The sequence below is a fragment of the Protopterus annectens genome, chromosome 17.part0 (assembly GCF_019279795.1).
Source record: "Protopterus annectens isolate FY-2018-M chromosome 17.part0, PAN1.0, whole genome shotgun sequence".
In the NCBI taxonomy this organism is placed as follows: domain Eukaryota; kingdom Metazoa; phylum Chordata; order Ceratodontiformes; family Protopteridae; genus Protopterus; species Protopterus annectens.
This window is the reverse complement of record NC_056751.1, coordinates 23,228,853-23,255,917: the sequence shown is the minus strand read 5'-3', so window position 1 is coordinate 23,255,917 and position 27,065 is coordinate 23,228,853. Positions and strand designations below refer to the sequence as shown.

Here is a 27,065-nt window from a genome sequence, read left to right as displayed (position 1 = left end):
TATCAACAGTTGACCTTGTTGAAGAAATGGTCTGAATGTCTGAATTGCCAGTTTTACTGCCAGCATTTCCTTTTGATTTATGTGTAGGAGTAGCTGGTCTTGAGACCATAAACCTTGTATACACTTGTCCAGCATGTGGGCCCCCCAACCGAGGTCTGAGGCATCCGTTGTGATGGTTTGGCTGGGTTGAGTGTTGTGGAAGGGCAGTCCTTTGTTTGATTGACAGGCCTGAGCCCACCATTGGAATTCTTGCTTCAGGCATGGAATTATTGGAATTTGGGTTTCTAGGCTGTGCTTGTGCTGAGACCATAAATTTCTTAGGTACCACTGTAACTTTCTCATATGCAGTCTGGCATGTGGAACCAATATTATGCAGGATGCCATGAAACCCAAGGCTTGCAGGACTTTTCTTGCTGTTAGATGGTTCTGCTTTGTTAATGCCAAGAAGTAGAGAGGAGTTGCTCCTGTTTTTCTACTGTTAGGAATGCCATTTGTTTCGCTGTGTCCAGCTCTGCACCCAAAAAGGTTATCCTTTGGGATGGTATCAGCCTTGACTTTTTTATATTGACTGTATATCCCAGGGCTTGTAGTAGGTAAATGACCCTTTTCAAGTCTTCTGCTAGCTTGTTTTTGTTGTCCGCTTGTATCAGGCAGTCGTCCAGGTAAGGGTAGATTTGGATTCCCTGAAGCCTGCAATGAGCAATTACTGATGCCAGGCATTTCGTGAACACTCTGGGTGCAGTAGATAAGACAAAGGGCAATGCTGAGAACTGATAATGCTCTGATCCTGCAAGAAATCTGAGGTATCTTCTGCAATTTGGTCGTATGGGGACGTGCAGGTATGCCTCCTTGAGATCTAGAGTTACCAGCCAAGACTCCTTGCCCAGCATGGGAAGAAGCTGCTGTAGGGTCAGCATTTTGAATTTTGAAACAATGAGGAATGTGTTTAAAGCGGACAGGTCGAGAATAGGTCTCCATTTGCTTTCTTTTCTTGGTACCAGGAAGAGTCTGGAGTAAAATCCCTGTCCTTGCTCCATAGATGGTACCTTTTCCACAGCTCTCATCCTTAATACTTGAGTTATTTGTTTTAGAGCTTCTGCCTTTTGATTTGGAGGTAGGTTTGGCATTCCTCTCTTCCCTGGTAGAGTATGGAAGTGAAACCTGTAACCTTGGTCTATTGTCTGCAAAATCCACTTGTCTCTTGTGATGTAATGCCAGTTTACTGAAAATAAAGCTAGCTTCCCACCTAAGGGTGCTTCTAGTTGTTCCCTGGTAGGCGGTGCCACAGCCAAGTCACTGTGATTGTCCTGTAGTAGTGGTGGTGGCTGTGTCTGTGGCTGTACCTCGCTGGTTGTTACCCTGCCACTGGCGTCCCCTGTAGGCACCCCTGGATTGACTTCTGCCTCTTGAACGCCTATTTCTGCCTCTCTGAGCTCTGGAGGAGTCTGGAAAGGACCAATTCTTGGAGGGCCAATTCCTGCTAAACCTTGGAGGTTGGACCTGTAAGAAATCTTTCACTGTTTGGACAGATTTTGCCTTCTCTTCCATCTTCTTCAGCACCTGTTGTGCAGGAGAGCCAAACAAATCGATCTTGTCCATAGGAGTATCTAGTAGTTTTGATTTGACATGGTCTGGTAAGGCCTGCTCTTTTAACCATGCATGCCTTCTGATAACTGTGCCAGTCATGGCTGATCTAAAGGAAGCCTCCAGTGCATCATAGCCGCATTTTAAGGAATGGTTGCTGACTTGCTGTATGTTATGTACCATTTCCTGAACAGATTTTTTGTCTAATGATTCATCTGAGGACAGCTTTTTGGTTAACTGGTCTAGCATAAATTCTTGATACTGGATCATGTGAAACTGACAGTTCAAGACCCTAGCTGTAAGAGTAGCAGAAGTGTAAACTTTTTTACCCCATCTCTCTAAGGACCTGGATTCCCTTTCAGAGGGGAGGGTTTTTTTGGCAGAGGTAGCTGCTACAGCCTTAGGTCCCTAGGAGATAGTCTCAGGATCTGCAAAAGGAGCCTTATACAAATGGTAATGCGTGTCCGGGACCCTGTAGTACCTATCGGGCTTAGCAGGGGCCAGAGGTAGTGAATCAGGAGCAGTACAAGCATCATTAAATGCATCATCTACAACAGAAAGGACTGGAGGTATGGCTAAAGGCCTATGTTGTGGTAAATGCAGAAAAGTTCTAAGCCTCTTTCTGGAGTCTGAAAAATCCTGGCCCTGCCACTGAAATTGTTCCCTCATAGCATGCAAGGTTTCCCCAAAGGAAAATTCCTCAGGCGGAGAGGCAGAAGGAATGGACTCTTCAGCATCAGAGTCTTCATAAGGGGAAAAAGGAGCCTCTGGAGGGTTTGTATTATCTGAATCATCAGAGGAGTAATCTGTAGAAACTGGCTCAGGGGGCTCTGCTCTAGGCCTCTTCTCTGGAGGTGGGTGAGAGGCCCTGTCTGGTTGAGGTTGGGATCCCCGGATTAAAGAAATGAGATCCTCTGCTAGACTAAGCATTTGTGAACTAGAGCTAGGCCTGTGAGAGGGGGTCTTAACAGGCACAGATTTAGTAGTTTTAGCTGCTTTAGCCCTGGCAAAGGCCTTAATGGACATGGTTGCAGGTGGCCTAGCAGCTCCACGTGCAGGGGTTGAAATATCCAAGGGAATAGTGTCAGATAATTCTTGAGAAACTGCAAGAGCAGGTGGGATTTCAGAAGCCGATAACCGGGTTGGAAGAGGCCTCGGTAGGAGGTAAGTTTTCGTCTGAAGGAAGAACCGCTTGCTCAGTTTCAGCCGAAACCGAGACACTCGTGGTTGGCTTAACCGCGGTTTCGGCCGAAAACGCGGACCGTGAGTGTCGGTCCTTTTCCTTGTGCTTTTTAGATATTTGCGTAGTCGGAGGATCCGACGGCATAATGTAAGCAAAATCGGAGCCGAAAAACTCCTCAGCAAATTCCGACCGACGTCTAAGCGTCCGCCGGTTAAAAGAAGCACAGGCTAGACAAGCTGCTACGTCGTGGTCTGGGCCGAAACAAGGCAAGCAGTAAGAGTGGAAATCTTTATGAGGTATTTATTTCCCACAAGTTAAACAGTTATTCACTTTTTCTGACATTGACTGAGGCAAGAAAGAGTCCCCAATGGGGTACTTAGCTTTTTAGAAGTCTTCGGTAGTAGTAGAAGTATTCGGTAGTAGTAATCTCTGGTTCTGACCGACCAGCACTTGCGAACAGCTTCTGCTTCGGGCGCCACGCGGCAAGAAAGACTGAGGAAAATGGCGTCGGCTGAAGCCTTTATACCCGAATAACTGCAGCTATGACGTCGGGTGAAGTGCGACACCAGCCGAGGCCAGACCCAGACTTTGGAATCCGGCCGACCGAAGGGCTGCCTGACGACAGGACAACCCATTTGTAAGGACTGCAGATGCATCCTTGAAGGACATCTTGGCCTTCTTTAAGGATTCGTTTAGTTTGCTGAGGTCCAAGATGGGCCTCCAGTCCCCTGTTTTGGCACTAAAATGAATCTGGAGTAAGTTCCGAATCATATCTGGTCTGCAGGGATGGTTTGGATGACTCACTTTGAAAGCAACTTTTGCACTTCTACAGTTGCTCGATCCCTGTGATGGGGTGGAACATCCGGGATCTTTCTTGGGAATGTGGGGTGGAAAAGAAAAGGGTATGAAGTAACCTCTAGTGATTATTCTTAGCACCCATTTGTCTTGGGTGATGTTTAGCCAGGCCTCTGGATACAAAGATAGGTGACCCCCAACTGGCTCCAGAGAAGCACAGCCAGGCCCCACATCAGGAGCGCTGATAGGGACGGCCTCGAAAAGAATAATTGTCACCCTGGTTTTGCGGACCCTCCCTGCCTCTAGGGTGACATCTACAATTAGCTCTTCCTCCTCTGAAGGGGGAGTCACCCTGTGGATCCGGGAAAAATCTCTGGGATTTCTTGAACCACATCTTACCACCTCTCTGACCCTTGGGATATGGTCTAGAAGTGATGGTAAAACGTACTCCCATGGCAGAAAGAGTTTTCCCTTCTTGGTCGTACCTGGTGGGTGTATCTTTTACCTTAGGTCCAAACAGAAAAGAACCGTCAAAGGGGGAGATGGTGAAGGTAGACTTGAAAGGCTCCGCAAAATTACATAAGAGCATCCAGGAGTGTCTCCTAAGGGAAACTCCTGAACCTGCTGCTCTGCTCGCTCCATCGGCTGCATAGGAGATCAGCCTCATGGAGGAGTTCATGATGGAATTTAAGGTGGACAACTCAGTAGATGTACCTTGAAGAGTACCTCCCAGCTCCTTGAGGAGCTCTCTCTGAAGCCTAGAAAAATGTGTGAGATACTTCAGTGATCTGAGGGTAAAAGCCGCTGAAGAGAAGATACACTACCCAAATCTATCCATCGTTTGAGATTCCTTGTTCAGCGGATGGACAGATGAAGTCTCCGCTAGCTCCTTCTTAGTGGCTGCCGCCACCACCATGGCATCTACAGGCACGCCCTTGGACAAAAACTCTTTCTCTTTTGGAGTAGAGGGAAATTTATTGGGTCTTCTGGGAAAGTACAGTTGTGTACACTTACCATAAATGTAGATGTTCGAGTGTATTCACTGTTGCAGTCATTACATTTCGGTAATCTGCTGGCAGGTTGCCCTCAGTCGGCCTGAATAACAAAGTCTTGGGTCCTGCGTCGGTTGCTGTCTCCTCTTCTATGACGTCAGGTCATCAGGGGTATAAAACATGCAGCCGACGCCATTTTAATCAGTCATTCTTGCCGGGCGGTGCCTGATGCAGAAGCAGTTTGCAAGTGCCGGTCGGCAGACTCCTGAAATTTTCGTTTTCGAGTTTTAGAACCAAAGTCTTCAAACTAAAGCTAAGTACCCTGTTGGGGAAACTTTTTCTTGCTCCTTAACGATGTCAGTAAAAGTAATAATTACATTTCTTGCGGGAAGCAAATACCTCATAAAGATTTTCATTTGTGCTGTATTCCTTGCCTAGACCCTGATCTCAACATGCCTTGCTGTCGGTTTTGTGCTATTAAGCGTCGGTATATTTTTTCTTCTAAATATTTTGGTTCAAGATTTAACTAACCTGAAATGTCGTCGGTTAGCAATCAGACTACCGGAGTTCACAAAAAACGCAAGTAAAAAGACAGAGACGGACCGTCGAGGTCCAAAACTGATGACAAAGCTTCTCCTAAGCCAGTCGCCGGTTCGCCGGTATTCAGTGAGATGCTTTTGCAGCCCCTGATACCCACTACTTTTGAGTCACAGGGCACTACCAAGACCCGTTCGGAGTCCGGTATGCCGCGAGATTCGCAAAGTATTGAACCCATGGATGTCTCTCTCTTGGATGGGTCCGGAGCCGCTGAGCAGGCACCGGCTTCTGAGAGTGTTTTCAAGCCTCAACATTTTTATATTAAACCGACGCCATCAACAAAAACAAGGTAAAAAATTACTTCTATGTCTAAAACACTGACGTACAAGCCACGTGCTCAGGCCCCTATACCTAAAAAGCAAATGATCAAAATGGCTGAGTATTTAAATACCTTGATCAGGGCCCCCCCCCCTGCTAAGAGGCCTAGGCAAGGCACTGATTATGAATCTTCAGATCAGGTTTACATTTCTTCTGATTCCTCTTCTGATCAGGAATTTTCTATTCCACCTTATGAGGATTCTGATGCATAGAAATCCATCCCAACTGCATCTCCTCCTGAGGATTACTCTTTTGGAGACTTTGCATACTTTAAGGGAACATTTTCACTGGGAGAGTCAGGACTTCTCTGAATCAAAAAAGAGGCTTTGGGATTTTCTTCTTCTTCCTCAGCATAGGCCTTTAGCAATACCTCCTGTATTAGACATTGTTGATGATGTGTTTTCGGAATCAAGCATGTTTCCTGATTCCCTGCCTCCGGCTCAGCCAGACAGATATTACAGGGTTCCTGACTCCCACAATTTTCTTTTCAAAAATCCTGCTGCTGATCCTGAGACTGTTTCTCAGGGTCCCAAGGGTGTTAAGGCTTCAACAGCCACAAATTCTACCCCTTCTGACAGAGATTCCAGGGCCCTGGATAGATGGGGTAAGAAGGTTTATACATCTACAACCTTGGCAATCAGGGCTTTAAACTGCCAGTTTCATATGCTTAAATATCAACAGCATGTTATGGGCTTACTGAAACAGAAAATGATGTTGATTTCTGATTGTGTGGAAAATAAAGAGTTACATGATTTATTGCATTCAGCAGAACAGGTTGGAAAGCATACTTTGCAATGTGGTTTTGATTCCTTGGAGGCCTCTTGTAGGGCCACCGTAACTGGATCTGTGATAAGAAGGCATGCCTGGCTCAAGGAGCAAAATCTGCCTGATTATGTTAAAGCTAAATTGTTGGATGCCCCTTTACAGCATGATAGTTTGTTTGGTAATAAGGCAGAAGAGGTTTTAAAGAAAATGGAAGACAAAGCTAAATCTATGCAAACTGTAAAATATTTCTTGCAAGTGCAGCCACCCAGGTTCAGTAGGCACTGGCCTACTAAGAATTGGTCCTTTCCTGTGTCCAACAGAGCCACTCAGGGCAAACCCAGATGCTCCAAAGGCTCCAGATATCAATCAAAGGGATCTTACAGGGCAAAGCAATGGGGTGCCTCCACCCCCAAATCTGGAGGTAGCAAAGCACAACTCTACAGTAAGCAGTCTCAAAGACTTTCCTCTACCATCTCCAAGCACTTATCTTTTGGCAGCCCCATTGGGGGGAAAACTAGCACTTCATGCTCAAAATTAGGAGTTAATTACCCAGGACAAGTGGGTATTAAACATAGTATCCCAGGGGTTCAGATTTCATTTCCACACTTTGCCAATTCCAAACGGATGGCCACATCTGCCACAAAACCAGTGGGCAGAGGCCCAGAAACAAGTCATGTCCCTCATGGGTATGGGGGCTATTCAACCGGTACCAGAAAAGGAAAAAGGACAAGGATTTTATTCAAGACTTTTCCTGGTACCCAGAAAAGACAAATCATGGCATCCAATACTGGACTTATCAATACTGAACACGTTCCTGGACATTCCAAAATTCAAAATGCTGACTTTACAACAGCTACTGCCTAATGCTAGGCAAGAATGCCTGGTTGGTAACTCTAGACTTAAAAGAGGCATACCTGCATATCCCAATAAGGGAATCTTGCAGAAGATACCTTTGCTTCAAAGCAGCCTTTTTGCATTACCAATTCTCTGCACTGCCCTTTGGCTTATCTACTGTGCCCAGGGTCTTTACAAAGTGCCTGGCACCAGTAATTGCATTCTGCAGACAAAGAAACACTCAAATTTAGCCTCATCTGGGCGATTGTCTCATTCAGGCAGAGGACAAGGACACTCTTCTTCAACATCTGGCATTTGTAAAAAGGCTTCTAGCATGCCTAGGGTTCACCATAAATGAAAAGAAATCACAACTGGTACCCTCTCAAATAATTACATTCCTGGGTGCAAGCTTGAATACAACTGCCCAGATGGCTTACCTCACGCCAGACAAACAAATGCAATTGACAACATACTTCGAACAAATGGCAACAAAAACCCAGTTATCTGCAAGACAAATGCTGCAGGCTTTGGGGTTCATGGCATCTTGCATTCAACTAATTCCATATGCGAGACTGCATATGAGGAAACTTCAATGGTACCTAAAAAGCTTATGGAGTCAACATTGTCACAGCCTGGAAACAATGATTCATCTCATTCCCTGCCTGCAACAGGAGTTTCTTTGGTGGGCAGAGACATGTCACCAAAACAAGGGACTGTCATTTACTCTACCCCCTGCCACCCAAACCCTAACTACAGACGCATTAGACTATGCTTGGGGGGCCCACCTGGTGGGGAGATGCATTCAGGGCAAATGGAGCCCAAAACAAATGAATCTGCATATCAACAAGAAAGAGATGCTAGCTGTTCAAAATGCTCTGACAACCTTCAAGGACTTACTTCATCCAGGGCAACTACTGATAAAGACAGTCAACACCACAGTTATGTGGTACATAAACAAGCAGGGGGTACTCATTCCTACCCCCTTTGCAGACTAGCCATGGTCTTGTGGAACACAGCCTTGACTTACCAAATACATCTTCAAGCTCAATTCCTTCCAGGAAAGCAGAATACTCCGGTAGATGACCCAAGCAGAAATCTTATGGACCCGCACGAATGGAAACTGGATCCACAAATCTTCAGCATGTTGACACAGAAATGGGGAAGCCCAGACATAGATCTGTTTGCCTCTCCCCAAAACTATCAGTTGGACAAATTCTGCACAAGAACTCATCACAAAAAAGCATGGAAAGTGGGTGCTCTATCCTTCAGCTGGAAGAACCTATTAGTCTATGCCTTTCCCCCTCTCCCTCTACTCTCCAAGGTCTTACTAAAAGTCAGACAGGAAAAAACAAAAATAATTCTAATTGCTCCAGACTGGCCTCGCCAATACTGGTACCCGCTTCTAAGGAATATGTCACACCTTCCTCCGTGGTACTTGCCTCAAACACCTCACCTATTGTCTCAGCAAAACTATCAAATTCTGCACACTCAGCTCCAAACTCTGAATCTTGCAGCATGGCTAATCAACTAATTTTACCAACCACATCTCTCAGTAAACCTGTGATGGATGTCATTTTGGAAGCCAGAAGGCCTAGTACTAGAAAATCTTATGCTGATAAATGGAAGAGATTCTGTGCTTGGAGCCAAGCACAAGGAATAGACAGCAAAGCCCAATATTCCTCAGATTTTACAATACTTAACTGAGATGCTTGACAAGGGCCTATCTTTTTCTACAATAAAAATCCATGCCTCTGGCATATCGGCTCACTACAACACAGAGCCTCCCCTCTTTTCTCATCCCCTGCTAAAACAGTACCTCAGAGGGGCCAAAAATTTAAGGCCTCCCAGGGGAGCTCCAACTCCTGCATGGGACCTCAATTTTGTGCTGGAAAAACTCACTCTGCCTCCTTTTGAACCAGCAGCTACTGCAGATATAAAATGTATTTCTTGGAAGACAGCTTTTCTTTTGGCAGTCACTTCAGCTAGAAGGGTTTCTGAACTACAGGCTTTCATGGCAGTGGAGCCTTTCATTATTTTTTACCCGGACAGGGTGGCCCTCAGGACCAATCCTTCTTTTATGCCTAAGGTGATATCCAGTGTGGCTCTTAACCAAACCATTCACCTGCCAACTTTTTTCCCAAGTCCGCAGAACAAGGGGGAGCAGATGCTGCATTCATTGGATGTACACAGGCAACTAAGATTCTACTTAAACAGAACAAAATCTCTAAGAAAGTCTGAGCAACTACTGGTAGCATTTGCTGCAGGATCAGAGGGGAAGGCTATATCAAAGCAGACTATTTCTAAATGGATAAGCCATTGCATTCGTTTCTGCTACTTGCACCATGGTAAACCTGTGCCCAAGGGGATCAGATCCCATTCCACCATGGCTGTCTCTACTTCAGCAGCTTTTCTCAGAGGGGTCCTTACCAGAGACATTCTAGAAGCTGCTACTTGGAGCTCAGTTCATGCGTTCACAAAGCATTATCATTTACCTCTCTTCTCTAAATCCAGGGCAGGCTTTGCAACTGCAGTCCTGCAAGGCCTTATAGCTGCTCCTGATGCCATTTAGTTCCATCCTCCCATCCACAGCTTTGGGATTCTACCCAAATGTAAGGACTGCAACAGTGAAACACGAAGAACATAGTACAGTTGTGTACACTTACCATAAATGTAGATGGTCGAGTGTATTCACTGTTGCAGTCCGGATTACCCACCCACCAGCCCCCTCTCTATACCTTTTCTTTCCTTTACTATCCTCAAAAGCCTTTGTGGTGTATTTGCTTTTAGTTGAAGGTAAATTTTATGTTTCTAAAGTGCATTTATATATTTACAGTTTATATATATATTTTTTGCTCCCCATTTGGGGGGCACCTGACATCTGGGGCAAGAAAAACTGATTAAAATGGCGTTGGCTGCATGTTTTATACCCCTGACGACCTGACGTTATTTGAGAGGGTACCAGTTGTGATTTCTTTTCATTTATGGTGTACCCTAGGCATGCTAGAAGCCTTTTTACAAATGCCAGATGTTGAGGAAGAGTGTCCTTGTCCTCTGCCTGAATGAGACAATCGCCCAGATAAGGCTAAATTTGAATGTTTCTTTGTCTGCAGAATACAATTACTGGTGCCAGACACTTTGTAAAGACCTTGGGCGCAGTAGATAAGCCAAAGGGCAGTGCAGAGAATTGGTAATGCAAAAAGCCTGCTTTGAAGTGAAGGTATCTTCTGCAAGATTCCCTTATTGGAATATGCAGGTATGCCTCTTTTAAGTCTAGAGTTACTAACCAGGCATTCTTGCCTAGCATTAGGCAGTAGCTGTTGTAAAGTCAGCATTTTGAATTTTGGAATGTCCAGGAACATGTTCAGAATTGATAAGTCCAGTATTGGATGCCATGATTTGTCTTTTCTGGGTACCAGGAAAAGTCTTGAATAAAATCCTTGCCCTTTTTCCTTTTCTGGTACCGGTTGAATAGCCCCCATACCCATGAGGGACAGGGCTTGTTTCTGGGCCTCTGCCCACTGGTTTTGTGGCAGATGTGGCCATCCGTTTGGAATTGGCAAAGTGTGGAAATGAAATCTGTACCCCTGGGATACTATGTTTAATACCCACTTGTCCTGGGTAATTAACTGCTAATTTTGAGCATGAAGTGCTAGTTTTCCCCCCAAGGGGGCTGCCAAAAGATAAGTGCTTGGAGTTGGTAGAGGAAAGTCTTTGAGACTGCTTACTGTAGAATTGTGCTTTGTTACCTCCAGATTTGGAGGTGGAGGCACCCCATTGCTTTGACCTGTAGGATCCCTTTGATTGATATCTGGAGCCTTTGGAGCACCTGGGTTTGCCCTGAGTGGCTCTGTTGGACACAGGAAAGGACCAATTCTTAGTAGGCCAGTGCCTACTGAACCTGGGTGGCTGCACTTGCAAGAAATCGTTTACAGTTTGCATAGATTTAGCTTTGTCTTCCATTTTCTTTAAAACCTCTTCTGCCTTATTACCAAACAGACTATCATGCTTTAAAGGGGCATCCAACAAATTAGCTTTAACATAATCAGGCAGATTTTGCTCCTTGAGCCAGGCATGCCTTCTTATCACAGATCCAGTTACGGCGGCCCTGCAAGAGGCCTCCAAGGAATCAAAACCACATTGCAAAGTATGCTTTCCAACCTGTTCTGCTGAATGCAATAAATCATGTAACACTTTATTTTCCAGACAATCAGAAATCAACATCATTTTCTGTTTCAGTAAGCCCATAACATGCTGTTGATATTTAAGCATATGAAACTGGCAGTTTAAAGCCCTGATTGCCAAGGTTGCAGACGTATAAACCTTCTTACCACATCTATCCAGGGCCCTGGAATCTCTATCAGAAGGGGTAGGATTTTTGGCTGTTGAAGCCTTAACACCCTTGGGACCCTGAGAAACAGTCTCAGGATCAGCAGCAGGATTTTTGAAAAGAAAATTGTGGGAGTCAGGAACCCTGTAATATCTGTCTGGCTTACTAGGAGCTGGAGGCAGGGAATCAGGAGCCATGCTTGATTCTGAAAACACATCAACAATGTCTAATACAGGAGGTATTGCTAAAGGCCTATGCTGAGGAAGAAGAAAATCCCAAAGCCTCTTTTTTGATTCAGAGAAGTCCTGACTCTCCCAGGGAAAATGTTCCCTTAAAGTATGCATAGTCTCCAAAAGATTAATCTCAGGAGGAGATGCAGATGGGATGGATTTCTATGCATCAGAATCCTCATAAGGATGATATAGAAAATTCCTGATCAGAAGAAATAGAAACCTGATCTGAAGATTCATAATCAGTGCCTTGCCTAGGCCTCTCAGCAGGGGGGGGGGGGGGGGGTCATGGTCAAGGTAATTCAATCCTCCGCCATTTTAATCATTTGTTTTTTAGGTATAGTGGCCTGAGCACGTGGCTTGTGCGTCAGTTTTTTAGACATAGAAGTCATTTTTTACCTTGTTTTTGTTGATGGCTTCGGTTTAATATAAAAATGTTGAGGCTTGAAAACACCCTCAGAAGCCGGTGCCTGCTCAGCGGCTCCGGACCCATCCAAGAGAGAGACATCCGTGGGTTCAATACTTTGCGAATCTCACGGCATACTCCCGGACTCCAAATGGGTCTCGGCAGAGCCCTGCGACTGAAAAGTAGCGGGTATCAGGGGCTGCAAAAGTGGCTCACTGAGTACCGGCGACTGGCTTAGGATTTGCTTCATCCTCAGTTTTGGACCTCGACGGTCTGTCTCTGTCTTTTTCCTTGCGTTTTTTGTGAACTCCGGTAGTCTGATTGCTAATCGACGACATTTCAGAGTAGTTAAATCTTGAACCAAAATATTTAGAAGAAAAAATATACCGACGCTTAATAGCACAAAACCGACAACAAGGCATGTTGAGATCAGGGCCTAGGCAAGGAATACAGTACAAATGAAAATCCTTATGAGGTATTTGCTTCCCGCAAGAAATGCAATTATTAACTTTTACTGACATCGTTAAGGAGCAAGAAAAAGTTTCCCCAAAGGGGTCTTAGCTTTAGTTTGAAGACTTCGGTTCTGAAACTCGAAAACAAAAATTTCACGAGTTGGCCGACTGGCACTTGCGAACTGCTTCTGCTTCAGGCACCGCGCAGCAAGAAAGACTGATTAAAATGGCGTCGGCTGCATGTTTTATACCCCTGATGACCTGACGTCATGGAAGAGGAGACAGCAGCCAACGCAGGACCCCAAGACTTTGTTATTCAGGCTGACTGAGGACAACCTGCCAGCAGATTACCCAAATGTAATGACTGCAACAGTGAAACACGAAGAACATCTGGCTCCATGGCATCAGGAGTCTCCCACACCTTTCGACTAACCAGGTCCAAGAGTTCGTCAAAAGGTGGAGACACCCAAGAGGCTGGAGGTTGAAACCCGAAAGCCTTCAGGTACACTGACTCCTCATCAGAAGGGGTGACAGTGGGCCAGCTGCATTTCTGTTTTAGGATCTCTAAGATGTCTACAAAAGAGACATCATCAGAAGATGACTTGGGGGACCCTTCTGACTCCTCGAGGTCAGTGTCTGAAGTGATGGACTCATCCGGGGAGTCTACATGCTTCCTCTTGCATGTCCTCTTCCAAGGGGGCTCCTCAGAAGGGTATTCTGAGGAGGTCTCGGAAGACTAGGGGCCACCCAACGGGGGCTCCTGAGGCTGCGGGTCACTGCTGTAGAGAGAGAGAGAGAGAGAGAGAAGGTGCAGAGACCGAGGTCGGTGCTTGAGGGGGAAGCGTATCAGTACCCTTGCGCAGAGCTGAAGAGCAACACAGCACACGCTCATCATCTTGAAAGCAGATCTCTCAGGCTCCGAAGACAGCCCCAGTTCCGAGGAAATGGAGGTAGTCCTCGGCTCCAAAGTGACTGTCTCTAAGATGGAGTTAGGGTCCAAGCTCACACTAGCCGAGGCACCAAGAGGGAGACTCGGCACTGGAGAGGTTCGGGTCCAAGTGTCTCTGTTGGGGCTGACCGGAGAGCTTCGGCACCTAGACACCATGGACAGCTCAGAAGGTGTTGGAACGGAACTTGGCTCTGAGACAGCCACAAGGGGATCTGGAACCGAAGGTTCCACAACAAGCAGCACCGAAATCTCCGGCTCCGAAGGCCCGACTCAGCTTGGACGAACCACAACAGGGAGAATGGGCTCAGGTGGCTCCAGAACCGACTGGGTTGGAGCCATAAACAATTTGGGCAAAGCAGATGACTTCAAGAGTCTAAGCACTACTCTCTTCACATCTTCTTCTGACAGGCTCTTGGAGGATCTGGATAACAGGGTAAGTGGTCTGGATCTCTGTAAAATTGGAGATCTTAAGGTTGGGGAGACCAGTAAAAGATCTCTGGACCGGCTCTGATGCAATGTTTCAGTAGTCGGCTCCAAAAGGCTTGGGGCCAATACTGCAGTGTCAACATCGACGACCTTGACTGGCTCCAAGAACATTGGAGCCGAGGAGGTAGAAGTTTTATCCATTTTCAATTGTTTCTGAGGAGGTTCCGATACTAGATGGCCCAGAGAATGTCTCTTTGCCGACTTGACCTTCACTTTTCTGGATGAATGGGACTTTGATGAGGAAGAAGAGCTTGCTAAGTCTTCCTCGAAGGAAGGCTTGAGGAGACTTTTCAGAATTAACTTGTTCTTCTGCTCCTGGAGAACTCTGGAGCTAAAGGAATGGCAGAATGAACAAGTTTCCTGCAAGTTAATGGCTCTGAGACAATAAACACAATTACTGTGGCCATCTGTAATCGACATCTTCTGGGAGCACTTTATGCATTTTTTAAAACTCGAAGGTTTGTGATCTTTGGACTCTTTAGACATATTTAAGAGAGCTCTACAAACAAAGAGAAGAAAAACAAGGTCCTCTACTTTAAACGGGCCTTGTCCTAAGACAGGTACACAACAAACACAATCAGGACTAAGTCCTCTAACTTAAACGGGCCTAGCCCTGTTAGAAAACTGAAAGATAACAGAGGACTAGGTCCTCTAACTTAAACGGACCTAGCTGGCATGCTAAGTCGGAGAAAAAAACAGAAACTAAGCAGCAGGCAAAGTATGAGACAAACACTGCACGCAATCTTCTAATCTACAAAAATTGAGAAAACAAGGCCCTAATACAAACGCAGACCTACAGAGATATATAAACTAGCAAAAACTAGCAAAAACACTGCACACAATATAAATGTATGAAAAAGCGAGAAAAACAAGGTTTTAACACAAACACAGACCCACGTAATATCAAATATATTAGAAACTAGCACACAGGATACCACACGGAGAACAACAAGGGCCAACAAGTTCTCAAAAAACTAACTAATTAAATGGCAAAAACACTTCTAAACACACTCTATATGATAACTAACTCTAATATTAAGGATAACTAGCTAAAGAGTCAGTAAAGTGAATAATAATGATAAAAGTTTTGAACTTAGTCATGGCTAAGCAAGAGGCACTTCTGAACTCGTAGACCTGGAAAACGAGATCTGGGAATTGTACTAGTGCACTATGGGATACCTACCTAGCCACGAGCCAACTAAGAGACTTTGAGCTTTGTAATAGGCTGAGTCGAAGCAGAGGATCTGCTCCAAACCCATATGTAAGAATGAAGGCGAGATAGGACTACAGAACATCTGTATTTATTTTCAGTATTGGGGTGCCATGGTCTGATGGATAAGTCATCCCAGTAAGAATGCTGATGAATATGGGTCAATGAGGTTGGATTCTTGAGATGGCATTCCAAGGGGTCCATGTCTTGGAATTGTGTTTGTTGTGTACCTGTCTTAGGACAAGGCCCTGTGTGCTAGTTACTAATGCTGCAGTTAATGGGTTCAAGAAATTCACTATATTTTTTTAAATTATCAATCATTATGGCCTTTAGAAAGGATGGTATCTGGAGTGTCATCAAATATTATTTATTAAATAGTATTTTGAGAATGATGAGGTGCATAACAGGCCTGTGAAACATCTGATAATGTTGGATAAATTAAGTAATATAGGCCACATTAGAAATGGCTAATCCTGTTCACTTGGTAAGTAGGACATACATGAACATTAAAAGAGGGATGAGGCAATCTTGAGATAAACAATGAACGGGAAAGACATTTGGATATATCATAACAACCCAAGGACATGTTACGCCGTCTGTACCCTCCTTTAATATACCACATAGTCTAAGAGTTATAATATTTAGGTGGAAATTTCTGCATAAATATTTTACACTCCAAGTATATGGAAGAGAATATGTACCAAGTTATTTCTATGGCTTACTGGACATGCAGGGATGGGAAGGGCACTGGATGTACATTTTGGAAGGATGTTCCCAACTAACTTTTCTTAAAACTGATCCATGGACTCTACTGGCGATTCTCTGCCCAACAACAGTCAAACTTGGGTCTTATTTTTTTTTTCAAAAGGGAATGGTAAAATAGAGCTTGAGGAAAAGCATGGCAATGCTTTGATGTTGTTTCAAAGTATGCTGCATACCGTTTATTGGGTATAAATCAAGGCCAGTAGGGTCCCAATAATAGTTTCCTGAGTGCAGATTCGGTCAGGGCTTGATTAGAGTGACGCATTTATTTTCAGGGTACTAATGCGCATGACGTGAGCCATAAGAATCTTTTGTTTGCCGCCCGGTCCAGGCCTATTTTGCGAGTGACAGGTTGATGCCTGAAATTTTTCTTTTAACCGTAGTTTCAGGATAAAGAGAGTTACATATACTCCTTATTACTTGTGCAGTGTTTTTTTCTGGGTGTGCATTTAACCGGCTTGTGGTTGCCTCTACTGTGCTTCTTTGGGGAAAGTTACTGGACAAAGGGAGTTACTCATGGCCTTGTGTATACCAGTTTTGCCGCTGAGCACCGGAAGGCTCAGTGGACGCAGAGGCAAGTGCATTTGTTAAACGAATCTTCAGGTGCATGAGAGCGGCAGTCAGCAGGTTAGTGTTTGGAAGCGCTAAAAGGATAAAATGCCCGGCAGGTCCGGAATTTTCCCTCAAGGCGCAACAACAAAATAAGGTTAGGTTGGAACCCTGCAACCAGGACAGGCAGGAGGTAAGGCTCGCGAGCCAGAGGTTCTGCCAGGCAGGTTTTAAGGAGTTCTTCTGCTTCCTTTAAAACTACACTTGTCTTTGAGGAGTGATTTGATTACTGCTGGGGCTTCAGGGCTTCTCCTAGCATTGTTCCTCTACCTAGGGGAAACATATGCTTAAAATGGCAAATTTACTTCTGAGAGGTAGGCCTACTACTTTGCGCCTGGCAAGGGGCCTAACAGTATTCAGAGTATTACCTAAGAAACATGGAGGATTGGCTTCCTTCTGGCGATTACTAAGGATTAGAAGGTTCTATGCCCTACTAGGATTCTGAGGGAGCACTCTTTTAAATGATACACAGGGAACAGTTCTCTTCCAGGAAATTCCCTCTCAAGCATGACTTGTAGGAGTAAATGGGAAGGCCAGGATTCTGATGTGCTCAGAACGGTGGAACATGTTTTTGTTTTTTCCCAGCTTTGGCCCTTAGCTATTCCTCCTGTCTTGCACCTGGATAGGGATTATTTTTAGTTATTCTATGGGCAGGAACCTGCTTAGGACTTTTCTGCTTTTACCCTCTATTTCTCCCAGCTTTAAAGGTTGCTGTTGAATGTGGGTTTCCTTGTTTTTGCAGAGGCTCTGAACCCAAGGGCCTTGGATAGATAGGGGCCTAAAGGTGTGCAAGGCTTCCTATTCCCAAGCTCATAACCCTTTGTTTAAGTTTCCAAAGGGAAACCCAGAATTATCTTCTTTGGGCCTAAAGGTGCTAAGGCTTCTGTGGAGTTGAAAACTCTGTTCCCACTGAAGCGTGCTATTGCAAGTCTGGATCTCTAAAGTGTATAGAGATATGGATCTATTGTGTGTAAAGAGGAATTGTCAGATCTTACATGCTAGGTGGTCAGAATTCATCTCTTCGCTTGCATGTGGGTTTGGTGGATGCTTTAAGTGCTGTATTGGCTGTAATCAAGGGCTGATTTGGAGCATGTGTAGTTCTAAGCTGTTGTTTGACTGCCTCTGTGGCAGAGATGCTGTGAAGCATGTTAAGACAAGGTGTTAAAGCTAATACAATGGTTCTTCGATTTGTTTTTATGCAGCCTGAGAATGTTAGTTTAAGAAAATGGAGACAAGGATTTACATGCATGCAAACTGTGATTTATTGCCACTGTCGCCTATTTTTTTGTAGGTGCAAAAGCTAGTAAGAAGCCAAGTCTATGCTAAGGTTAAAGATTTTGCAGCAGGGGAAGTTTAGTAGGGTAGGGCAGGGCCTGGAGTGGACATGCTCTGCTTAGAGTTCACAGGGTAGTTCTAGGTCCAGTAGGTAGGGGCAGCAGAGGTCTGGTCTAGGAGAGAGAAAACTGTCTTAGAATTCAGACTCCATTGGGGGCAGATTCCAGTCCTTTCGAGGAAACAGACCCAATTTTCATAAGGAGCAGCAAGATCTTATTTGCCAGACGCAGGATTGGGAAGAAGACTGTCTTGTTCAAAGAAAATTTCTTCAGTACTCATCTCAAGACAAATGGTGTTACAACTGAACCACGGTTACAGATTTTATTTCCATACAAAAGGACAGTAAGGTTAGAAGTCAGATGTTTCTCAGTCAAGAAAGGAGGATGGGGGCCATCTTCTAGTTAATCAGACATGGGGCACCATAGGAGTGCAATTCAAGAACCTTCCTAGTACCTTTTGCTTGCTTGGACTCCTCAAAGGTTATCTCTCCGTGCGAACCAATTCCTTTTATCTCTCCTCAACACTTCTTGCACCTGCTGCCCCAAGCTCGCTGGCAAAAGATTTGTTATTTCAAACTGCATTACTGGATACTTACTTTGGATCAAGGCTAAGTATTTACTAAAATGTGCCTAAGTATCTGCTAGCTTAAGTATCCTGCTCAAAGGCTTCAATTTCATCATATCTACTTCGTTATCCTCTTGGCTTATCTGGCTGAAAAGACCTCTATTCATACAGAATTTCTGGTCAAAGTGATGTTTACTTCTCTAACTATTTCAATAAAATTCTAACCTTATAAGGAAAACTGCACCCTTCTGGTTACAAAGGAAGACCTTTCACAGCTTCTAAGATATCTATAAAATGGCCTTTTGCCTAGTACCCAAACAAGCAAGAGATAAAGTCCACTCTACTTCCCTTCTAACACATGTCGCAACTGGGGTGAGGACAAATAGTGCTTCCCATTACAAAAAGACCCCGGATCTCATCTTGCATCTGTCACTGCCAAACAGCATATGATCTTAAGTTCATGGTATATCTCATTCTGTATGGACACAGCACTGCCAGGATTTGGACACAATCATTCAAATAATACCTTTGCCTTCAAATGAAATTTTGTGGTGGGTTCAGTCATGTCAAATGGACACAGCCCTTCAAGGAATTTTTTAACTGTCATTCAGGTAATAATTTTTCAAGGGAAAAAGAATGGACACTGTGAACTCAGGAACTCTACTCTAAAAGTGGTAGAAACATGAGTGGCTCCCAGAGACGACAGCATGGATACGAGACATGCCCAAGATGGAAGGTGGAGCTCATTCAAATTCAACTATTTCTAAAGACAGGTGTATCAACTGGCAGGTCTATATTGCTTCATCGGTTTACTCAAATGCTTTCAAGGCATTACAACACAGAATAGGTGTGGATTCAGGGCAGAGGCAACTTACAGATTGACAACACAATCTTCAAACAAAGCAAAACACATTCTTTTCTATGGGGGCAATAAAACGCCTTATTATGTTTGGGCAATGGACTATCATGGAGAACTTCAGAGGAAATGTAACCTTTAGACACTTCATTCATAGCACAGATGTGGAGTATATATTCATGTGTTAAGACAAATCATGGATCTGTCATGAGTGGAAACAAACAGACATCTGGTTTCATCATTCACAGTGGAATGGGGAACTCCTTCTCCATAGACCAGACAACTTCCACAGTATTGGAAAACGCCACCACAGCTTAAGTGGAAAGTTCATCACACAGTTTCAGCAACCTTTGCCTCATGTGTCAGCTCTCACCTCTTCTATTAATTCTTTCCCTGTAAAGGATTGGCCTTCTTCCAAAGGTACCCAGAAAGGTCATGTGATGCCAGAAGCCTCCATTGGTATTACCTCAGATTGGCCATCATCTATCCTGGAAGGATCCACTACTACTCAGTCTTCTGCCTCAGCTTCTCATCTCTTTACCTCTGCTTATTCACTGTTATCTCAGCTCAGGTTCTAACAGCCTCAACAATCACTCTCTGTGATCTAACAGCTCTGGTCTCAACTTGCAAGGAAACACAGAATGTCTAAAAAGAGAAGAGTTTTAAATCAACAAGGAGAAGCTGCTTGACAAAGTACAGAAAAGAATTTTTTTAAGATGCAAGATTTCTTTATTTGTTTCTCTTACAGGTTGGAATTTCTCTTCCTCTTCCAGCACCAGTGTGGCCTTCATTATCTTTTCTCTTTATTTAGGAAAGGCTCCACCCTTTTCAATCATTAAGATTCATTTAGCAGCCATTTCACTATGCAAAGGACCTCTACGAGTTTTCGTGACCCCGCCAAAAATTTCTGGGGAGGGTGTTGGAAAAACTTACTTCTGCTTGGAATTACTCCTGCTTACTGCTGAATTGAAATACTTACTGCTGAGACTTCCTTTGTGTTGGGGCTCTACTTGTCATGGAGAAATGTCTCTCATTACTTCTATTTTTTCTGCCAAGAATTACTTCAGGAGTTTCCTTTTCTGAGTACTAGGCCTTTCCATTATTTTTTGGTTTTTTGTTTTCCCATACCTTAGTGTTACTTACGCATTTTTTCTACCTATTTTTTATATTTAAAAACATTTGCCTATTTTTATAAATTTTGCTATTTTTTATTAGTCAAAGGCAAGGCAACCCCCATTATTGCAGGAAAAGAGAAGCATTCTTATAGGAAAGCAGGTTTCACTAAGCAAGCATTTTTAATTTCACACAAAAAGCCCAGGCAAAAAACAAGTTTTTTGTTTCTTTGTTTTGAGTTCATATTGGGCATTGGATTTTCCAATTGCATGAGCTTATTCATTTCATTGGGGGGCCCATTGCATTTCTGTTATTCCCATGCCTCACAGGGCTTTAGGGCTGGCATTAGCATTCATATTATTTTTGGAAGCAGCTACTTGAGTCTATATTTTTTTCTCTAAGCATTAATACTGGTCGTGCTCTCTTCTCATTACTACCTTCTATCTACTCTAAGTCTAGGTAAGGCTACTTTAGCCAGCCTCTCAGGCATGTTGTCCAGCTCCCTCCTGCTTCTTTATTTGCAGCCCCCTTTCCTCTGCTTTGGGATTACCCCCAGGACTGGAAGAACAGCAAATAGCACGAAGAACATAGGTAAGTTTTGATGTTTACCATAAATGTAGATGCTCGAGATCCCCTATCAATGCAGTTCAATCCCCTGTGTAGGGTGGTTGTGTTGGTGATTTACATGCTTATATTTTTGTATATATTCTTGTTATATTTGTGTATATTTTTTTTTTGCAGGTATTTTGGGCCCTTGTCTTTTTAGGGTCTTCTGACATCTGGGGCGAAAGGGCGGGTGAGGAAAGACGTCGGGGTCATGCGCTAGTACCCTGTGGCGTACTGGTAAGTCCGCCTGACCTCTGACCGACGCCAGCCTCTGGTGGACGGGGGGGCGACTGGGACTGACTATACCCAATAGTAAGGACTGCAGCAATGGGGATCCTCGAACATCTACATTTATGGTAGGTACAAAACTGTACTTTGTAAGTAGCAAAGAAAACTACTGCAAAAAGGTAGAAAACAGTGGAATACAGTTAACTCTGTCAGCAATACTGGAATTTAGAGGGATAACACAAGTCTATCAAGTTGAAAAAGTTTTGGTCAGGCAAGAAAAAATCCAGGATTGTATAGTATGCTGCTTCCTTGGTTTCTCGGCACTGATAGCAGCATGGTTAGGATGACTAACTTTGCAGACAAGTTGTTATAGATTTGGGAGGGTTAGGGGAGAGGCTTCTTATCAGTAAGACAATGCACAGCAAGCTGTAGAACAGCCTCTTGATTAAGGTTTACTTTGGACCGGACTGATCCACATTCTTTTTATTTCTCTCACTTATATCAGATTTTGGTAAAAATGTCTCGTGAAACTTAGGTTTGGTCCAAAAGTGAGTAAAGTATGCTATTTAAGAATATGGATGCTCATTTTTCTTTGCAATGTTTTGCAAAAATTAAAGTTGTAAAAAAAATTCAGAAAAAGGCTTCAAATGGCTGTGTCTGTAATAAAATACTTCTGTGTATATACTCTTACATATATGACATGTCTGCCAGCTAACAGATGGACTGAAAAACAGGTTAAATAATGCAAATAACTTGGAGTATGTAACTAAACACACATGCCGGTGAAAAACGCAATCCGTCTGCATACTACAAACTAATAACTCAGAGAAAACCTGGTTTAAAGAACAAGTTGAGTGTAACAAAATCCTAAAAGAACAATAAAATCGTGATCCTCTATGACCTGCTAGAAGATGCTCGATACAAATTCAGGACAGCAGCCTAGTACAGGAATTAATAGGTTTCTACTACATTTGTGTATACAGGCAAACAAAGACAAACACTTCTTACCAAGACAATTCAACCAATCCCCCTTGTCTTGCAATATCAGACTTCACTCGGTTTGCAAAGTGGACAGCATCTTCACCTTCCTGTCAAAGTAAAAATACTCAACAGTTTAGTACAGCTTGTTCCAGATAATGTGCACTTCAGAATAATACATAACACAAGTCACAAATGTGATCTTCAGCATAACTACTGAACACTTAGCAAAACAAAATATTTTCTAACAAAGCTGACAAAACCGTTCAGTTTGAGACAAACTGTATCTCATTATGGACTGCATGTTTAAAAACCAAAGTAAAGACGGGCTACAATCACATCTTAAAGCAAAAAAATTGCTAACAGTACTGGTCATACGAGAAGAGAAGATGCTTCCAGACAAAGTTATAAGAGTTGACAGAAAAGAAGGCAAAGAAACCTAAAACTTGAACTATATTTTAAGAGATGAGAGCTGGTGGATGAGGCTAAAAAATTGAAAACAATAGGGAATTATGAACTGTCAGTGTAAACTGAATAGTTTAGTGAGTAAAGACCATGATACATAAATCAGCTATCCTTTGAAGTTAGGGTTGAATTCGTTTAGACTCTAACTGTAAATTGTGTGATAAAACTATTACCAAACCAATAACTTTTGGCTCAAGATCAAAAGGAACATTTGGAATCACATGTGGCATATCACATTAATACAACTTTAAGTTTTGTCAATTGCAAACATTCTGCATTAATAGCTAGCACTTGAAATATTTTGCATCATTCCATCGTTTCAATGTAATGTTGATAAGAGTGTTTCAGAGTCATGCTGACCCTGTGCCACGTCGATCACAGCAACAGTTTGACCTTCTGTATCAAATATATTCTGGAAAGAAAATACTGATCTACTTGTTATTAGAAATGATCTTTTACCCTATCTTGCCCACCATACCCCACCATATTAATCCTGTAATTTCAAATATCGAAACCATTATGGCAGCTGGAAGAGAAGATTGTTTTGCTTGTTACTAGTGCAGCATAACTCTTAAAGAAGATAATCTGTACACTGTCTACTCCAGCAAATCTAAATTTCCAAACCAAAAACACCATTTATGTACCTAAAAGTGGCAGTCTAGTAATTAACAAAATAATTTGTCTTTGAATCAAAGTTAAGAAGCATACACCACATTAAAGTTTGTAACAAGCTACTTCGGCAAACTGCTGAGCATCAAATATTGCTTCCTGATGACTACTTGGATCTGCACCAGACTCCTCTCACAGGACAGCCTGGCTGTGTTTGTGTTCTAAAAATGATTATGAAGCCTCCCTCAATTTAAACAAGCCATTTTATAACCCACCACCAAGATTCCTTACAGCGGGGTCTTAAAAGGGAAACCCTCTCTAGAAATAAGGTTCTGTGCCACACATCCCTCTTAGCCTTGTTAGTGCAGGAGCATAGTGTCCAACTTTGCCACTGAAGACCTGGACTTGGGAATAGGTCTGAGGTGCTAGAAGGGTCAGATAGGTCGGTCACAGTTTGCCTTCTGTTCTATCCCAGGGGTGAGCTCCTGCTGTTCACATGACCTTTGATGTATGCCAAGGGGCCCCATACATAACTTCAGTTTCCAGGAAATGCTCAGTATACAGTACACAGACGTACATGCTGTGCATGTCTGGCATTACTACATGTCACTCCCTCCGAGACGGACTGTGACAAACTCCTGGACTATGATGTTTCCCAGACCCTGTTGCTTTACCTCTCATTGGCATCATCTTCTCTGTTGTTAGACAGACCAGATGTTTAACTCTACTTTCAAGGAGTCAGAAAAATGCTCAGTGACGGATCCATCTGGGGCTATCCAGAAAGCTAGACAGCAGCAGCAGTTGGACAAGGAAAGGAAAGTTGTGTAAGTTGAATTTACCATAAAGTACAGTTGTGCACACTTACCATAAATGTAGATGTTCGAGTGTATTCACTCTGTTGCAGTCATCACCTGTGTGTTATCCCTACTGTGGTAGCCCTCGGCTGGCCCGAACACCAGAGTCAATGTTTTTGTGCGCCGGCTGCTGTTGCCTGTAGTCTGACACCAGGTCGTCAGTACTATAAAGCAAGGCAGCCGACGTCATTACATCAGCTTTTCTTGCCCTAAACCGTCAAAAGCACAAGGGAAAAGAGAGAAGTGGTCCTGGTGGCTGAGAGCCACCTAGGGAATCATGTGTCCCCCCTAGGGGAAGATGTGAAATGGGGGATGGAGAGAGGGAAACCAAGACTGCAACAGTGAATACACTCGAACATCTACATTTATGGTAAGTGTACACAACTGTACTATGTTCTTCGTGTTTCACTGTTGCATTCATCAGCTGTGGGAGGATTCCCAAAGCTGAGGTAAAGGGTGGAAGGATAGGTAGATCCTAGGTATTGGGTTAGGAGGCCCTGCAGAATTGCAGAGGCAAACTCTGCCCTAGACTTAGAAAAGAGAGGTAGGTGGTAATGCTTTGTAAAGTACTGGACAGAGGTCCAGGTGGCCACTTCCAATATGTCCCTGGTGGGTACTCCTCTGAGGAAGGCAGTGGAAGTGGAGGTTGCCCTAGTGGAGTGGGTACGGATCGACTTAGGGATGGGTTTCTCATGTAGTCTGTAGCAAAAATGAATACAGTGTGAAATCCATTTGGAAATGGTTTGTTTGGAGATGGGCTTTCCCCACTGCTCCTGGGGCAAAGCTTACAAGAAGCTGGTCAGTTTTTCTGAATGGCTTAATGCGTTCCAGACAGTATCAGAGTTGTCTGTGCATGTCTAGTGAGTGTAGAATTATTTCCCCCTTGTTTTAAGGGTTGGGAAAGAATGTGGGAAGGTGTATGGCCTGGTTAAGGGTCACATCAGATACCACCTTGGGCATAAAGGTGGGACTAGTCCTCAGGGAGAAATGAGAGCTTGAAGTTCTGAGACCCTTCTGGCTGAGGTGACAGCTAGTAGGAAGGCAGTCTTTCAGGAGAAGTATTTCAATTCTGTTGAAGTGGCAGGTTTGAAAGGAGGTAAAAAGAAGTTTTACCTTACCATAACGTTCCATCTGTGTTGTTGATCTTCGTTCATTCATTACGATGGGTAATCAGTGCTGTCCTCGGAACCGAGCCGGCCTTATACCAAGCTTGAGTCAGCCAAAAACTCTCAAGCCAAGATCCTACCCACAATGCTCTGCTTCCTGTTACCTCAGATTGAGTTTGCAAGTTGACAGACAAATGTAGAGGCTACCTCTGGTCAGAAAAGACCTGCAAGAATGGAAGAACCACCATATGAAATCCACCAGGAACCTCCAGATGGGGGTGGAGGGTGGGGAGTAATGAATGAACGAAGATTAACAACACAGATGGAACGTTATGGTAAGACCTACCTTCTTTATCTAATATTGTTAATCTTCATTGATTCCTTATGATGGGACAGAGTCCACAGCTACTTATATCCCTATGCTCTTCCTCTGGAGGTCAAATCCAATTTGTAATGAAGAATAAAGAAATGGGGGTTGGCCCAAGTCGCAGCTGAGCAAATGTCAATGAGGGAAGCCCTAGCATGGAAAGCTGTTGAAGTTGCCATTGACCTTGTAGAATGGGCTTTCACTTTGTGAGGCAAGATGGTGATGTTCTTGTAGATGAAGGAAATGCAATTTCTCAACCATGACGCTACTGTAACTTTAGAAACAGGACAACTTAGTCTTGGTCCAGAAAAATCCAGAAATAATTGGTCTGACTTGCGGGTAGATTTTTTCTGTCCAAATAAAAATGGATTTGCCTGTGAACATCTAGGGAGTGCATGCAATACTCTCCCTTGTTAGAATGATTAGGAAAAAATACTGGGAGGTCAAGAGACTGGTTGATAGACCACTCTGACACCACTTTCGGTAAGGAGGAGGAGGAATTAGCTCTTAGTGAGACTCTATCCTTATGGAAAATAAGGTAGGGACGTTTGATGCATAAGGCTTGAAGTTCTGACAGACGTCTGGCTGATGTGACAGCAACCAGAAACAAGGTTTTCCAAGAGAGGTACTTTAAGACACATGAAGATGCAGGTTCAAAGGGGGGTGCTGTTAGGGCTTGCAGAACCAAAGCCAGGTCCCAAGGTTGTACTGGTTCTCTAAAGGTAGGCTTTAGGTGAAAAAACGCCCTTCAAGAAAGTCTTACAGAGTCTTTGTGACATGAGTGAAGAGTCCTGGAAGCCAATGTGGAAATTAGAAATGGCAGCTAAATGAACACGAACAGTAGAGGCTGATACCCCAGATTGAAAGAAATCTGATAAATAATCTAATATCACCGAAAATGGGGCTGAAAAGGGGTCAGATTGTTTCCTAATGCCCATATGGTAAAACTTTTCCATTTGCTGAGAAAGGTTAGCCTGGTGGATGACTTATGAGATGCATTAAGTATATTGCCCATCTGGGAGGAGAGGTTATCCTGCCTGGCAATCATTGGAAGTGGAGAAACCAAGTTGTCAGCTTCAGGTTTGTTAGATTGGGGTGGGTCAGAACCTGCAGATGGGTGATCAACCTCGGAGTTGTACTGAGAATCTATGGTCAATCTAGCAGGTGAGGCCAAAGAAAGGGGAACCAAACTTGACAAGGCCAATATGGTGCAATGAGGATTACTTTGCTCTTCAACTGCTGTGCTTTCTTCAAAAATTGGGAAATGAGGGGTAGAGGAGGGTAAGCATAAAGCAGACCCGAGGACCAAGAGTGGACTAGAGTGAATCTCTCGGTGACTGACCCAGAGGGGGGATCAGGGCAAAGTAGTTGCTGCACTTGTAGTTGATTAGGGAGGTGAATAGATCGCAGCAAGGCTGGCCCCAGTGGCTGAAAATTTTTGCCGCTATCACAGGATTGAGGGACCACTCATGAGGTTGTAGAATG

General features: G+C 43.8%; 1 protein-coding gene across 1 annotated transcript in view; it reads right to left on the bottom strand.

The window, feature by feature from the left end:
- Positions 1-27,065, bottom strand: part of GPAT3 (glycerol-3-phosphate acyltransferase 3) — a 1,164,625-nt gene that overhangs the window by 81,701 nt on the left and 1,055,859 nt on the right. Inside the window, exon 11 of the mRNA XM_044059343.1 lies at positions 22,210-22,289. Within this exon, the coding sequence (XP_043915278.1) occupies positions 22,210-22,289 (80 nt within the window). The remainder of the gene's footprint in view (positions 1-22,209; positions 22,290-27,065) is intronic.